Source organism: Notolepis coatsorum (genome assembly GCF_963971535.1).
Source record: "Notolepis coatsorum genome assembly, chromosome: 8".
In the NCBI taxonomy this organism is placed as follows: Eukaryota; Metazoa; Chordata; class Actinopteri; order Aulopiformes; family Paralepididae; genus Notolepis; species Notolepis coatsorum.
The window spans coordinates 17,616,904-17,632,404 of record NC_140172.1 but is presented as its reverse complement, the minus strand read 5'-3'; the positions used below and the strand labels follow the sequence as shown (position 1 = coordinate 17,632,404).

Genomic DNA, 15,501 nt, shown 5'->3' with positions numbered 1-15,501 from the left:
AGTATGGGTTGATATATTGATCAGACTGTTTGCAAACAAAGAAACACAAATCAGGCTGAAAATAACGTTACTGTCCTCTTACCGTTCGCCGATGAGACTGGAAGAAAAAGATCCCAATTATTTGACGCCGATCGCCTAGATCCATTTCTGGTTTGTATGGCGAAATAAACGCCGAAATCATATCGATTATTGCGTTATGGAAGCGATCCATATGCATGCCAGTGTTTGTCTGGACCCACATAACAAGATATTACTGCCGGAGGAATTTCCTCAACCCACCGATCACAACTTCAGGTTTTGAGAGTGTAACTCGCCCGACCATCCACCAAGCGGCGGTATTGAGGCGTTGCAATCTCATTCAGGGTCCCGCTGCAGCACCGGAGGTTGGCTGGATGAATTATGAATGCCATGGCAAAAAATGAAATATTGATTTCAAAAACGGCTTACGCCGTTGTTGGTGAACAACGCATGGCGGCCAAAAAAGGCATAACGTGTTTATGGCGTCCAGTGTTAAATACATCACACCTCCCCATCTCCCTTCTGGTCGCTCTAAATATATTATAGCCAGGTAGTCAGAGCAGCAGCTGGGGAGTTATCATGAAGCCAGGTTTCAGAGAAAAATAAAGAATACAAATTTGATTCTAAGAGTAGTACATAGATACACCATAAACTGCCTTAATGCCTCATATCTCTAGTTTCAGAGTAAAGGTTCATGATGTCATTTTATAAATATATCTACAGCTCATGTATCTCCATTACACGAATGTGGAGGTAGATGTGACCTAAATAACTGGACCAAACTGTCCTGTCCAGCAAGAATCATGGATTCATTGGTAAATAATCAACCCAAAGCATTTCTCTGAGGATGGGTGGGTTTATCTTTGTTTGTTATATTTTTTATTTAATTGTTTAACTGTTTGTTTAAAAAACTGGGGTAAAAAAGGAAAAGCTCTACTTTTTGATACTTTATATATTTCCAATAAAATATCTCGACATTTCAGTTCTGAAAACATGCCGTAATCCTTATACACTGTTTAATAACCTTTTTCTAAACTGTGGCCGATATTAAATGTTGATTGAATGTAATTTCTCACTCGAAGATGACCTTTCTGACCAGAATTCAAGGTTGAACCGTTTTAACAATATTTTCCTCAAATGTACCTTATTTCATGTATGCAAGGGCTTGTTAAAAAGTTATTCGATATTTCTCAGTGACTCATCAGGATAAATAAACAATGACAATGAAGTTTTGAATTCTCACATTTTACAATTTAGCTGAGACTTTTATCCAAAGTGACTTAGACTGAACAGCATGTCACCATGAGGTACATCTGTGGCAGCTAAGGGTCAGTGGCATTGTTCATCAAATAACATCAAGCTTGACTGTTACACTCTGAGTGCATAGTAATATAGACATATTAGCAACATAGGTATTTTATTTCTTTATTATTTCAGATATTGTTTGAAGGCGTTTCTAGTAAATAGCAGAAGATTTTCAAAAAAGTATCATTGTTGCACTCAGAAGATGAACCCTTTCATACAAAGTAGGTTAAGATGTAATATTTAATTTTCATACTTCTGAGTTAGTTACTTCTAAGACATCAATTCACACCTTCCCACTTATCTTGACGGTTACAATTCATCCATATTATTAGCATATCATACATTCTAATGAGAATGTTTCAAAGTTGGGATCAATTCACTTTTTAATTCAAGATGTATTTCATAAAAAATATTCTGTCATGAAAAGGTTTTACTATCCAACCTAATGACAAGTAAATGTGAATGGATGTTCCATCATCAGAAAGTAAACAACCATTTGTTTTAATTGATTGAATTTAAAGTGAATTGATTTCAACCCCAAAACGTTTTGATAGTTTCATCAATACTACAGCCATTACTCTGTCAATATACACAAAATAATGACAAAATAGTTAGTTACTTGTGCAACAGGTTACTCTGCAATTCCCATAAACCAACAAGCAGTTAGATGGTAGAAAAACCACCATAAATTCATATAAAAGGAACATCCATTATTTTAATAGAATACCAATGAAGACAATACATGGAACATTACTCTAAAATAAACACTTCTTGTGAAAGTAAAAAAACATGTCCTACTAGGAATGTTGACAATATGTGTGACATTAGTTCAATACATCACTAGTGTCCACATCAAAATATAAAAGTCCATACCAGAAGCAGTTTCCCCCTCAGTGTGTACACCACATGTCTGTTAACTATCTTGGCTTTTGGCTGGTCACCACATACTGAGGTCAGAAAGTTACTATGATAATCCCAGTATTTAAAACACTAGAACAATGTGTGTTCACTCTTATACCGTTGGCATCTCCGGAATCCCCCTCACCTTTCTCCAATCATACCTCTCACACAGGCACCAATTCATCTCCATCAACAACTGCAAATCCCCCACTGCCCCCATCACTCATGGTGTCCCCCAAGGCTCAGTACTTGGTCCCCTGCTCTTCATCCTCTACATCCTTCCACTTGGTCTGATTCTCCGCCAACATGGCCTCCGTTTTCACTGTTATGCAGACGACACTCAGCTCTACCTCTCCACCAAGACTATCACTCCAGCCACTCTCTCCACCCTCACCACCTGCCTCACAGACATCAAAACATGGATGCAAAATAACTCTCAAATTAAACTGCAATAAATCAGAAATCATCATTATCGGTCCAAAATCCCTCACCAGCCACACCCAGGATTTCACCCTAAATATTGATAGTTCCATTGTCACCCCCTCCACTCACGTCCTGTAACCTTGGCATCATCCTGGACTCCACCCTTTCTTTCCTCCCCCATGTGAACCACATAACCAAATCGGCCTTCTATCACCTCCGGAACATTGCTTGTCTCCGCCCCTCCCTATCACTCTCCGCTGCTGAAACACTGGTTCATGCATTCATATCATCAAGACTAGATTACTGTAACAGCATCCTCTACGGCTCACCAAACACTATTCTCAATAAACTCCAATATGTCCAAAACTCTGCTGCCCGCATGCTCACCTCCACCCGTCGCTCTGATCACATCACCCCTGTCCTCCACGACCTCCACTGGCTTCCAATCAAATACAGGATACATTTTAAAATACTACTCATCACATTTAAAGCCCTCAACAACCTTGTCCCTCCCTACCTGTCCGACCTCCTCCACCGTCACACGCCCACCCGTCGCATTAGGTCTGCAGATGCCAACCTCCTAACACCTCCCACGACCAAGCTCCGGACCTGGGGCGACAGGGCCTTTGCTGCTGCTGCCCCCTCCGTCTGGAATGCCCTCCCCAGCCATATCCGTGATGCAAACACCCTGACATCTTTTAAATCAGCCCTCAAAACTCACCTTTTCAATCTTGCTTTTGACCTCTAATTCTGTCGGTTTTATTTTATTTTGTCATGTATTATTTCTGTTCTGTTTTGTTCTGTTTTTTTGTTTTGCCATAGTTTGTCTCTCCTGCCCATGTAAAGCGTCTTTAAGCACCTGGAAAAGCGCTATATAAGATAGATGTATTATTATTATTATATTGTCCCAAGAACATCCACACCGTCTGTCTCACTCCTCAGAGCGACAGAAACACAACTGTTGTTGTCAATGAAAACTGTCTATGCTAGTACTGCTTCTCTCTCACAGAGGCTTCTGTGCAGGTCAAAAGCTCTTGGTAGTAGTTTTTCATTTCAAAAGAAGGGTAAAATATTACTACCACTATTATTCTCATGATTGTTGATGGACTGATAGCAAACACAAACTCCAACGCATCATCAAGACAGCCTCCAAAATAATTGGCTGCCCCCTCCCCTCTCTGGACTCCATCTACAACGATCAACGATCCCTCTCACCCAGCACACCACTTATTCCAGCGCATGCCCTCAGGTCGCTACAGGTCAATTTCCCTGAATCTTCTCTCCCAAGTGAATTTTCTCATGTTTTCTGAAATATGCTAATGTCCTGAATCTCTTATCACACAAACCACAATGATGTGGCTTCTCTCCTGTGTGAATTATCTGGTGTGATTGCAGACTTTTCAGATGACTAAAGCTTGTCTCACACTGGTCACAGGAATAGGGCTTTTCTCCTGTGTGAATTCTCTGGTGTGTTTGCAGATTAATCAATTTACTAAAGCTCTTCTCACACTGGTCACAAAAGTAGGGCTTCCATCCTGTGTGAATTCTCTGGTGTGTTTGCAGATTACTCAATTGACTAAAGCTCTTCTCACACTGGTCACAGGAGTAGGGCTTCTCTCCTGTGTGAATTCTCTGGTGTGATTTCAGATGACTCAGTCGACTAAAGCTCTTATCACACTGGTCACAGGAGTAGGGCTTCTCTCCTGTGTGAATTCTCTGGTGTGATTTCAGATGATTTCCCTGACTAAAGCTCTTCTCACACTGGTCACAGGAGTAGGGCTTTTCTCCTGCGTGAATTCTCTGGTGTGATTGTAGATTATTTTTATGACCAAAGCTCTTCCCACACTGATCACAGGAGTAGGGCTTCCATCCTGTGTGAATCTTCTGGTGTGATTTCAGACTAGACAGTTGACTAAAGCTCTTCCCACACTGGTGACAGGAGTAGGGTTTTGTGTGAATTTTCTGGTGTGATTTCAGACTACTCAGAATACCAAAGCTCTTCTCACACTGATCACATGAGTAGCGCTTCCATCCTGTGTGAATTTCCTGGTGTGATTTCAGACTAGACAGTTGCCTAAAGCTCTTCCCACACTGGTCACAGGAGTAGGGTTTGTAGGGTTTTTCTCCTGTGTGAATTTTCTGGTGTGATTTCAGACTACTCAGAATACTAAAGCTCTTCTCACACTGGTCACAAAAGTAGGGCTTCCATCCTGTGTGAATTCTCCGGTGTGTTTGCAGATTACTCAGTTGACTAAAGCTCTTCTCACACTGGTCACAGGAGTAGGGCTTTTCTCCCGTGTGAATTCTCTGGTGTGTTTTCAGACTACTCAGATGACTAAAACTCTTCCCACACTGGTCACAGGAGTAGGGTTTCTCTCCTGTGTGAATTCTCTGGTGTGATTGCAGACTACTCAGTTGAGTAAAGCTCTTCCCACACTGGTCACAGGGGTAGGGCTTCTCTCCTGTGTGAATTCTCTGGTGTATTTGCAGATGAATCAGTTGAGTAAAGCTCTTGCCACACTGGTCACAGGGGTAGGGCTTCTCTCCTGTGTGAATTCTCTGGTGCGTTTTCAGATCACATGGCTGACGAAAGCTCTTCCCACACTGGTCACATGAATAGAGTTTCTTTCCTGTGTGAATGCGTTGGTGTTTATCGAGATTCATCTTTGAACTGAAGCTTTTCCCACACTGGTCACAGCAGATACCTTTTCTTCCATCAAAGCCTCTTGGTTTCTTCTCAGGCCTGACAGGACAGATATCTGGATGGAGAAGAGTGTCAGAAGAAGGAGAGATTTGGTGATTTTATTCAGCTTTCATTTCCATGCAAGAGGTTTATAATGGTACAATGGTTTTATCGTTTAAGAACACAGTGTAGTCCAGAGTAGTCTACAGTTCTAGACTTAAACCACTTTGTTTCAAGCACCAGTTAGTCAACACTTTCTGGAGCAGGAGTGGTTACATCATGGCTATGGTTAAGGTCGGTTTAAATTTTGTCCGGGACTAAAGCCCCTTTAGTCTCAGGTTATGACAGATTTAAGTGTCACCTTATGGATCAAACCTTATATCACGCTATGGAACATTTCATATATCTGTAACGATATATACAGGGAACAAAATTTACTTTTTGGCGGCCGGTAGATAAAAAAAATAAAAAATAAACAGCCAGGCAGATTTACCAGCCAAAAATGATAAATAGCTTTTTAGTAGAGGTGTGGACTCGAGTCACATGACTTGGACTGGAGTCAGACTCGAGTCACGAATTTGATGACTTTAAACTTGACAAAATAAAAAAAGACTTTCAACTCGACTTTAACACCAATGACTCGTGACTTCACTTGGACTTGAGCCTTTTGACTTGAGAAGACTTGATACCTTCCCCCATGCCCAACGATTAAAGATTGTTATTAAATGTGCCGTGAATTAATTCATTTCCAGCTAATAGACACTTCCCAGATCCACTTTGTTTGAAACAATCCGACAGCATCCAATAAAGTTGCGCGAGAAAAACACACAAAGAAGAAGTAACGTTACAATTCAGAACGACGGATCCAGTGGAAAATGATACCAAAGATTGCTTTGTTTGCTTAAAAAAAACGATATGGTGGTCAACAAAAAATTTGCAGTATGCAAAACATGCAGGTCGAAAATCAAATGTCGTTCGACATTTGACGCTGCACAAAGAACGGTAAGTAACTTGGCTTGCTAGCTACAGTAGTTAAATCAATGAGCCATCGACACAGCCAATGTGGTAATGTTATCATTACATCCAAGATTGATACACGGCTGGCTAGGCAGTTGGTAGTCATAGTCTTAAAATAAATAAACAATCAGCAATGTCTCGCTTGATGAATGGCCAGCAGTAGCCTAACAGTACTGCTGCTCCTAAAAAAAACATTAACGTTACTGTAACGTTAACCACACAGAGGGAGAAGAGAGAGAGAGAAAGAGAGAGACAGAGACAGAGACAGAGACAGAGAGAGAGAGAGAGAGAGAGAGAGAGAGAAAAAAAGTACTCGAGTACTCATACACGAATTAGGCTCTACCTAATTCTAATACATAATAAACTACCATTTACCATCTAATATACGAAATGCAGAGATGCCTGGTCATTTCAGTATAGACTTTTTAGACCCCAAAATTGATAAAGGGTTAAGGTAGACTAGTTAGTTGAACAGAGGTCTGCTATTATGGATCATGTGCCATAGACTGTATATACAGGGCAGGCAGACGTTAAATAAATGATTGGTCCAAGTGGGAAGACAATATGTTGGTTATTGTTATCCTACCTTTAAAATGGATATGGTGATCCTTATTATTTCTTTCCCAATATACTCCTGAACTGGTTTTCTCAAGCAGCTCTTGCCCAAATGTATCTAGTTGTAAGACTAACCCCGATTCTGAATATTATTACATTTATAGAAATTAGATTATGTTTTTATGATGTTTTTGAAGTTGATGAAATGTTTTGGTGAAGCGCGCATTATGACTTGTTTAGGACTTGAAACTCAAAGGTTAGGACTTGGGACTCGACTTGGGACTTGTCAGTCTTGACTCGGGACTTGCCTGTCTTGACTCGGGACTTGAGTACCAAGACTTGAGACTTGCAAAACAATGACTTGGTCCCACCTCTGATTTTTAGTGTATAGCTATGTGTTATTATTTATTACTATACAATACTCATGAGATTTTCAATAAATATTATAAACAACATAAGGAATATTAGCATAATTCTTTGTGGACTAGGGCTGTCACGGTAACCGCATCACCGCAATACTGCGGGTATCAAGGCACCCGCGGATGGAGAACCGCGACAACCTTGGTAAAAAATATATATATATATATATATATATCCCATATGGGGCCATCATTTCTAACTCAGTTCATTTACAGGGTATCTGCAGGTTTAGCCCAGTCAGATTTAAGGCTTTTTAAGACTTTTTAATGCCACTCAGAATAAAATTTAATACCAATTTCACAATAACAAAATGGCAAAAAAATCACGCAACGACACCAATTAGTTTAAGTTTAGGGACACATTGGTCCAAATATGTTTATTAAAACATAACTTGGAAACTTAAAAAAACTTGAACTTAACTGGATTGGATGGATTTCAACAAAGGGGTGATAAACATAAATAGCAAATATAGCTATACAAAATATACCAGGGACCAAGCAGCAAGTGCAACAGCCACATTTCCGTCAGAACACATACTACCATATTACCATAGGACTGATACCTGTCAGAACACATGACTATTACCATAGGACTGATACCGGTCAGAACACATGACTATTACCATAGGACTGATACCTGTCAGAACACATGACTATTACCATAGGACTGATACCGGTCAGAACACATGACTATTACCATAGGACTGATACCTGTCAGAACACATGACTATTACCATATGACTGATACCTGTCAGAACACATGACTATTACCATAGGACTGATACCTGTTAGAACACATGACTATTACCATAGGACTGATACCTGTAAGAACACACGACTATTACCATAGGACTGATACCTGTAAGAACACATAATTATTACCACCCTCCCCAGGGTATCAAAAAAGTTAACCAACAAACAAGATTCTTGTGCCGGATCTCCTCTCTGTAAACAAAAATACCTTGAAGACTCCAAAAAGAGCACTCATTCAAGGGTACTACGACTATGCCTGCACCTCATGGTACCAAAGCACCTCAAAGGCACTAAAAACAAGATTACAAACATCACAAAACAAACTGGTCAGACTACTGCTTAACCTCACTCCTAAAACCCACTTTACCCCTGCCCACATTCAAAACCGCTCTTAAAGAGCAAGTACGGGAGGCTGCAATTCGAAACTGGCCACCGTAAATGTCCAACCCCCCCCCCCCCCCCCCCCCCATCTAATGTACAGTCTCATTCCCATGATATGTATATATTTTCTGTTAGGATCTCTGGGTAACAGTACTGTATATTTGCATATCGTATATGTCACAAATGTAAGGTCGCTTTCACATATAGTTTTGGTGGACTCGGTGCGGTTCTGGTGGTGAAGTTGCAACATTGTTGCATTCTTCATTTGGTTCGCCTGCGTTCACATAGCAATCTGTCAGGCGCACCGAACTTTCTGAACAATGTCACGCGGTCGAAAAGGGCGCTCGTCTATTGGACAGTGGAAATGTGTGTGTGGCTGCGAGCCTGTGTGTGTGCGCGCGCGTGTGGACTGCGAGCCCTCCAGATCAGTGGAGGCGAGTTTTGACGTGGCATTGATACATTGAAGCTCATTACCACCATCCTCTCGCTAAACAACTTGTACACCACGTTGTTTTTATGAGTGCCCACAAGTAGCTGTTTTATTTGGTCTTCTGCCCATATGTGTAGGTGTGCTTGTTTTGCAGTGAATGCCGTGCGCCTCGGTAATAATATAATAAGCTGCGTTTTTTCTTCCTTCTTCCCAAGATGCACAGTTAGATATATAGATAGAGATATATATGCAGTGTGCTTGTTTTGCAGTGAATGCTGCGAGCAGTGGTAATAAGCACTTCCTATATTTGGTCCGCGTTTGGTCCGCTGAAGCGAACCGAGACCTATGTTTTTGGTCGGACCAGAGTTTGTGTGTTTGGTCCGCGGACCGAGTTCGATTCACACAAACCCGAAAAACCGGACTATCGAATTCTGGTCCGATAGTCCGGACGAAACAGCCCCTGTGTGAAAGCGACCTAACAGTACTATATACCTGTATGTCATGTATGTCCCTATGCCATAAATGTCATGATGTCATGTATGTTGTGTATGTCATAAATGTCACTATGAATTGAAAATGGGGGACCCTGATGTAAACAAGACAAACGTCTTTCTCTGGTCTGCATCCCCTTAATAATTGTGTGTATTGAGCCATACTTTATTCTGCAATCTGTTAAATAAAGTTTTCATTCATTCATTCATTCATCCAGTTGTTTTGTTTTTGTGGTTTGGTTGAGTGAATGAAAACTTTATTTAACAGATTGCAGAATGGGTACAATACAGTACGGCTCAATACACACAATTGTTAAAGGAAAACTCCAACATTTTGGGAAATTAGCTTATTTGCCATCTACCCTGGAGTTAGACAAGAAGATACATATTTTTCTTCTCTGTGCATGCAGTAGGAGTAGGCAGACGTTGGGAACTAGGCTAATGGAGGAACCTACTTCCAGTGACTGACGCTAAGCTAGGCTAATGGTGAGTGTCTTCCTACTCCTACTGCATGCACAGAGAAGAAAAAAGGTATGTATCTTCTTGTCTAACTCCAGGGTAGATGGCAAATAAGCTAATTTCCCAAAATGTTGGAGTTTTCCTTTAAGGGGATGCAGACCAGAGAAAGACTTTCGTCTCGTTTACATCAGGGTCCCCCATTTTCAATTCATAGTGACATTTATGACACTCAACATACATGACATAGGGACATACATGACATACAAGTATATAGTACTGTTACATTTGTGACATATACGATATGCAAATATACAGTACTGTTACCCATAGATCCTAACATATATATATATATATATTGCTTGCGTGGACCTATATATCCCACAACGCATCACTCTTAAAGGAGCAGGCAACACCCTACTACTTTTATCACATTTCAGAATGTTGAGGGACAAATGGATAGATTAACAAACATGTTTGAAATAGTTTCGAGACTCCTACGACCTTAGAATTTGTTTCTAATCACGATCGCGGATAAACTAAATGGCTTAATAATAAAGAATAGGTATATTATAAAAAAATAAAAAAAATAAAAAAAATGTGCAACCCGCGGTGATTAGCCACACACAACCGTGGTGAGAAAATGTCATACTGCGACAGCCCTATTGTGGACTGAAGGAATGAGTCAGCGTTAATAGTTTAAAATGCAGATAATTTATTAAAACATATATTTAGTGTCAATCACAAATCATGAGTGTTGGCTACCATTCTGTTCCATCTGGTAGCAACCAGAGACCGTCACCGTCAAATTGCGTTGGCAACATGCATTCTGAATCAGCGTTGTACTACCAGTATGCTTCTGCGTGTATAGACAGTTGTACTACCAGTATGCTTCTGCGTGTATAAACAGTTGTGTGTGAGACTAGGAGAAGTGGGGTCGGGACACACACATTGTCGAGTCTTGACTTTAGGCACATAGCGGACATTTATGCATATAACGTAGAACATTTGCGCATACTGCTGCGGTCAAAAATAGTTAATAAAAGTTAAGACGTATGTAGTACCTACTTACTGGTCACAGGAGTCTTCAATAACGTTTTGGATGGTAATCCATTTTGTGAATACATTTGTTGAAACAACATATTTGTTGGCAGATGACTCCTTATAAACACTGCTATCTAATGTTAGCAAACTAAGCATGCATAGCTCGACCTGTGTAAAACTTGTGTTCCGCTGGGAAAGACCATTCATCACAGCATACAATTTGAAGTAAGCGGTGCATGAATCTCATGCTACGAACGGACACACACACGTCACGTATAGAAGCTATTTCTTTTAATGAAAAAATAAAATTCAGAAAGTTGGCTCCCAATTCTTTTTACACGCCACAGTGGCTGAGTAACCTCCGTAACTAATTTACCAGCCAAAGAGGAAATCTACACGCCATTGGTGCTTGTTACATTTTGTTCCCTGAATATATATCACGATATAGTATGTTTTCTGTAAATTGGATGAAACATTTGTCTACAAAATGACCACATAATACATGACTACTTTTTAATAATCGTGAGTGTAAACTAAATAAAAAAATAAAGGCACTTCGTCTTTTCTCCTTTTATTTGGAAGCAACGCATGTCAGAACCATATGCTGAATACCTCTTCACCTACGACTGAACTCCTGTACATGGCACCAACACTAAGGATGCAACTAAAGATGATTTTGTTATTGATTAATCTAAACGATTATTTTACCAGAAAGACAACAACAATCGATTCTATTTGCAATTTAATATTTCAAAATGTTTTACTAGTATCCTCAGGTCAGTTGCCTCTTTGACACCACCTTCTGAATACCCAGAGTAGGAGATGAGCCATGAAGTTTATGTCTGTAAATGCTGTGTAGTGTGGATTCCTACTAGGGATGGGTACCGAACCCGGTACTTTGAAGGGTACAGACGTTAGATCAAGGTGCCACATTTTGATACCCAAGACCCGCCCAGTTAGAAAATAATCTGAATTCCAATGACATGCAATTGTAATTTCATTATAGACACAGACCAGCGCGGACCTACAATAACTTGCAATTGTTATTTCATAATAGACACAGACAAGCGCGGACCTTCAATAACTCGCAATTGTTATTTCATAATAGACCAGACCAGCACGGACCGTCAATAACTCAAAATTGTTATTTCATAATAGACAGACACAGACCGCATCCCATCTCTGGTCTTTGGAAAGACCAGATGAGGTCAGTGTAGGGCCCTATGGAATCCGCGATTACGGAAGATTTCACAGAATTGAGATATTAACACTGAATTATTGCGGAATTTACATACATAAATCGGTTTTCCTATAAATCAATCTTCACTATGACTTTAAAACGGTGATGCGGCACAGTCTACGGAGACGCAGAAATGACAGTTACCAAATCCATTCCGAGACAACGGAGCGCAGTGCGCATAACGAGTAGGGGTGGACGGTATTAACGGTATAAACGGTATGAATGAACTGAGTTTTTCTCCACTTGCTCACGGACCTTGCCATATAGTTTTGGCATTTCAATTTGGCTAAGGAGGCTGAGAGGAGACTTGCTTTAGCACAGCAATGGGCTAAGCTAACGTTCTAACGTGACTCTGCGGCACCAGATCCATTAGTGAGGAAAGGGGGGGAGGGGGTTATATTGACGAGGCTTGACAACAGAGGTTCAAAGATAACTTCACATTTATTTGGCTATTCGTTTCTTTATATCGCTTTATCCATCGGGGCTGCTCCCGTTTCCAACTGTGTTGACAATCCTGGTGTGACATCATCACATACGGCAGCTTAGAAAGCTCAAACTTACATCACGCTCTCTCTCTCTCTCTCTACGTTGTCAAACATGTACACTAAAGTTAAGTTATGTTGGAGTTGTATTGTATTTGAGTTGTTTGATGGAAAGAAACCTCCTGTACTGCTGTAGTTTTTATTTTCACTTTGTGCCGCTTGATTTGATTGTATTTCATGAAAAAAGTATTTTTCAGAGATGGAAGTAACTTGAGAAAAGGTTTTGCATTTTTCTATGGCAGTTTTGCACAATAAATGTTCTTAAAATACCTCTGTACTATGTGAAATATGCCCTAGTAATACAATAGTACAGTAATAGCTGCCAGTGTTTTACCCCTTCAGAAGCATTTATATAGACATTTTAAGATAAATGAATATACCGTGATATATACCGTTATAGTCTATGCTTCAAATTATACCGTGACATAAATTTTAGACCATACCGTCCAGCCCTACGAGAGAGTCCCTTCTCTCTCTCCCCTTCAAGTAGCCAAACGTTACACTATAAAACTAACTGGATAGTTGTTTTAACTGCATTCATAAGCCATTCTCCCTTTTTGTGTACACACACACACGCACACATAGAGCTGCCGCGGTATTGATATTTTCCTTACCGCACAAATTTGCGAAATATTTCGTACCGCAACGATAACCGCAAACAAAAAAAAATTTAAGCATTTTTTTCCCTTCTACTCTTTATAGCATATAGCCTGCCTCTAGTCTAATGGCGCTTTTCCACTGCATAGTACCTACTCGACTCGACCCGCTTTAGGTACCTGGTACTTCGTTCCTTTTCCACTGCAGGTAGTACTCCGTTTGTCTCCGTGTGGGGATACAGGCGGGGCCGCTTGTGTACACTGAAAGCTCCGTGGGCATAGCTATGTCCGAGGGCTTGCAGCAAGCCAGAGTTTAACACAGTTTCAATCAATCAATCAATAACAACATTAACCAGACTCTCGTTGTGTCTATTCTGCTAAAGCTAACGTTACCTCTCATTGTGTCTATTCTACCAAGCAACCCAGGTTTAACGTTACCTCTGGTGTATATCTGCTGACGTTAGTATTAGGCTAATAACAACAACAAACTTAACACATCAGCGATCTTGTTGTGATACTAAACTCTCCGCTCGGTGGTAAATTGGGTTGATGTCGGTTTTGTTTCATCAATAAATGAGGCAGAATACACAGTGAATCCATCCTTTTTTGTTTATTGCACTTGGTACTGTCGCAAACAAATCCTGAATGAAATGCATCCTTAGCAAGGCAGTAAAGACGGCGGCTTTCTGTTTTTGTTCAGAGGCTCCAACGTGTGACGCGTCTCTCTTCTGACCAATCAGTGGTCTGCAATGTTTCATGTGACTTTTCTGGTAACACTTCTACCCAATAGGGTCGCTTGGAACCGAGTAGGGTACATCTGCAGAGCCGCAAGCCCAACGTCTGGGCGCTACTTTATTATTATTATAAAAAACAGCGGTGATGCGGTATTCAGCCAACTCTGCGGTGGGCATGATGCAACAGCGATACCGCGGTAATGCGGTTATCGCGGCAGCTACACACACACACACACGTCCCAATTCTGGTCTTTGGAAAGACCAGATGAGGTCAGGAGTTTGATAGTATTTACTGAGGATGGCCAGATAATGTTGATATTTAAACTTAAAAAATAATAATACATGATAAATGTATACGTGATCATGCAACATTAAACAATTGTTGTAGGAACGGTTTGGGAGAGGGAGAGGGGTTTTAGTTTGTGTGGTGTGATAACAATGTTGAAATTGAGAAGTTTAGACTTTAGTTTAACAGAAATAACATTTTGTTATAACGAATGTTCTGAAGGTCCAGATTAATAATTAGAATTAGTTCAACAAAAAGGTAAATTAGGATGTCACCTAAAGTCCACGTTTATTATTTTCTATATATATAGTTTTATTTGTATAAGATATATATTTACCGTTGACCCGATAGTGTTTTATTGTTCGCCCTTATATGCTCCTTGTATCGCGCACTGCATACAGCGCGCACCCATTGGAACGGAGAAAAAGTTAGTTAGTTTTGTATATACAGCGCGAGCCACTCACCACATATTGAACGGAGAAAAATATACTGTTAGTTGGAGAATAAAAGTGAGGAGAGAGAGGTGTTTTGCTACAGCGCTGTGGTGGTAATGTTAGTGCCGTTATTAGTTGGAAACGGTGTTGTGGTGTCGCCAAGGGAGAGGAGTACCATACTCCCGCATTGATCTACCGACGGCGACGGGCAGAGGATAACAGAGAAAGAAGAGACGTTTAGACTGAGTTCGGTTGAGGCTGAACTCAGATAGCAACCAACGGACTGTTTGCTAGTTATCCCCAGTATAAAGGGCTAACTAACTACTATACCAGAAACTCTGGCGTTGTTTGGACAATAGAAACCCGGTCCGTATGAGACCCTCCTATCAAGCAGCAACTACTCGACGGTCTTACATCAGCCTCTGGACCAGAAATCCAGAGATCATCGTCTCCATTCTCCTCCGGACAATTAATCATCCACCTCCATTCAGAGCTCCAATGGCCTGGTACCATTAATTTAGGAATCATAATAATTCGGAAATAGTTATATATATATAAATTATATAATAATTAGGATACTGTTTATAAGAAAATTGTATTAACCCCATTATATTTGTTGTTGTTTATATTTATTTACATTTGTCTTTATGTTACACATTAAATGTGATTATTCAACCTGGTACCCTCTCACCATTTAATAATAATAATAATAATAATGCATTCTATTTATAAGGCGCCTTTCAAGGCACACAAGGTCGCCGTACAACAATTTAAAAACAGTTAAATTCATAATC

General features: G+C 40.3%; 1 protein-coding gene across 1 annotated transcript in view; it reads right to left on the bottom strand.

Annotated features, from left to right (window-relative positions):
- Positions 1-1,483: 1,483 nt before the first annotated feature.
- The window catches only part of LOC311233004 (uncharacterized protein), a 46,823-nt gene continuing 32,805 nt past the window's right edge, over positions 1,484-15,501 (bottom strand). Inside the window, exon 3 of the mRNA XM_084319857.1 lies at positions 1,484-5,405. Within this exon, the coding sequence (XP_084175983.1) occupies positions 3,907-5,310 (1,404 nt within the window). The 5' untranslated portion in view covers positions 5,311-5,405 and the 3' untranslated portion in view covers positions 1,484-3,906. The remainder of the gene's footprint in view (positions 5,406-15,501) is intronic.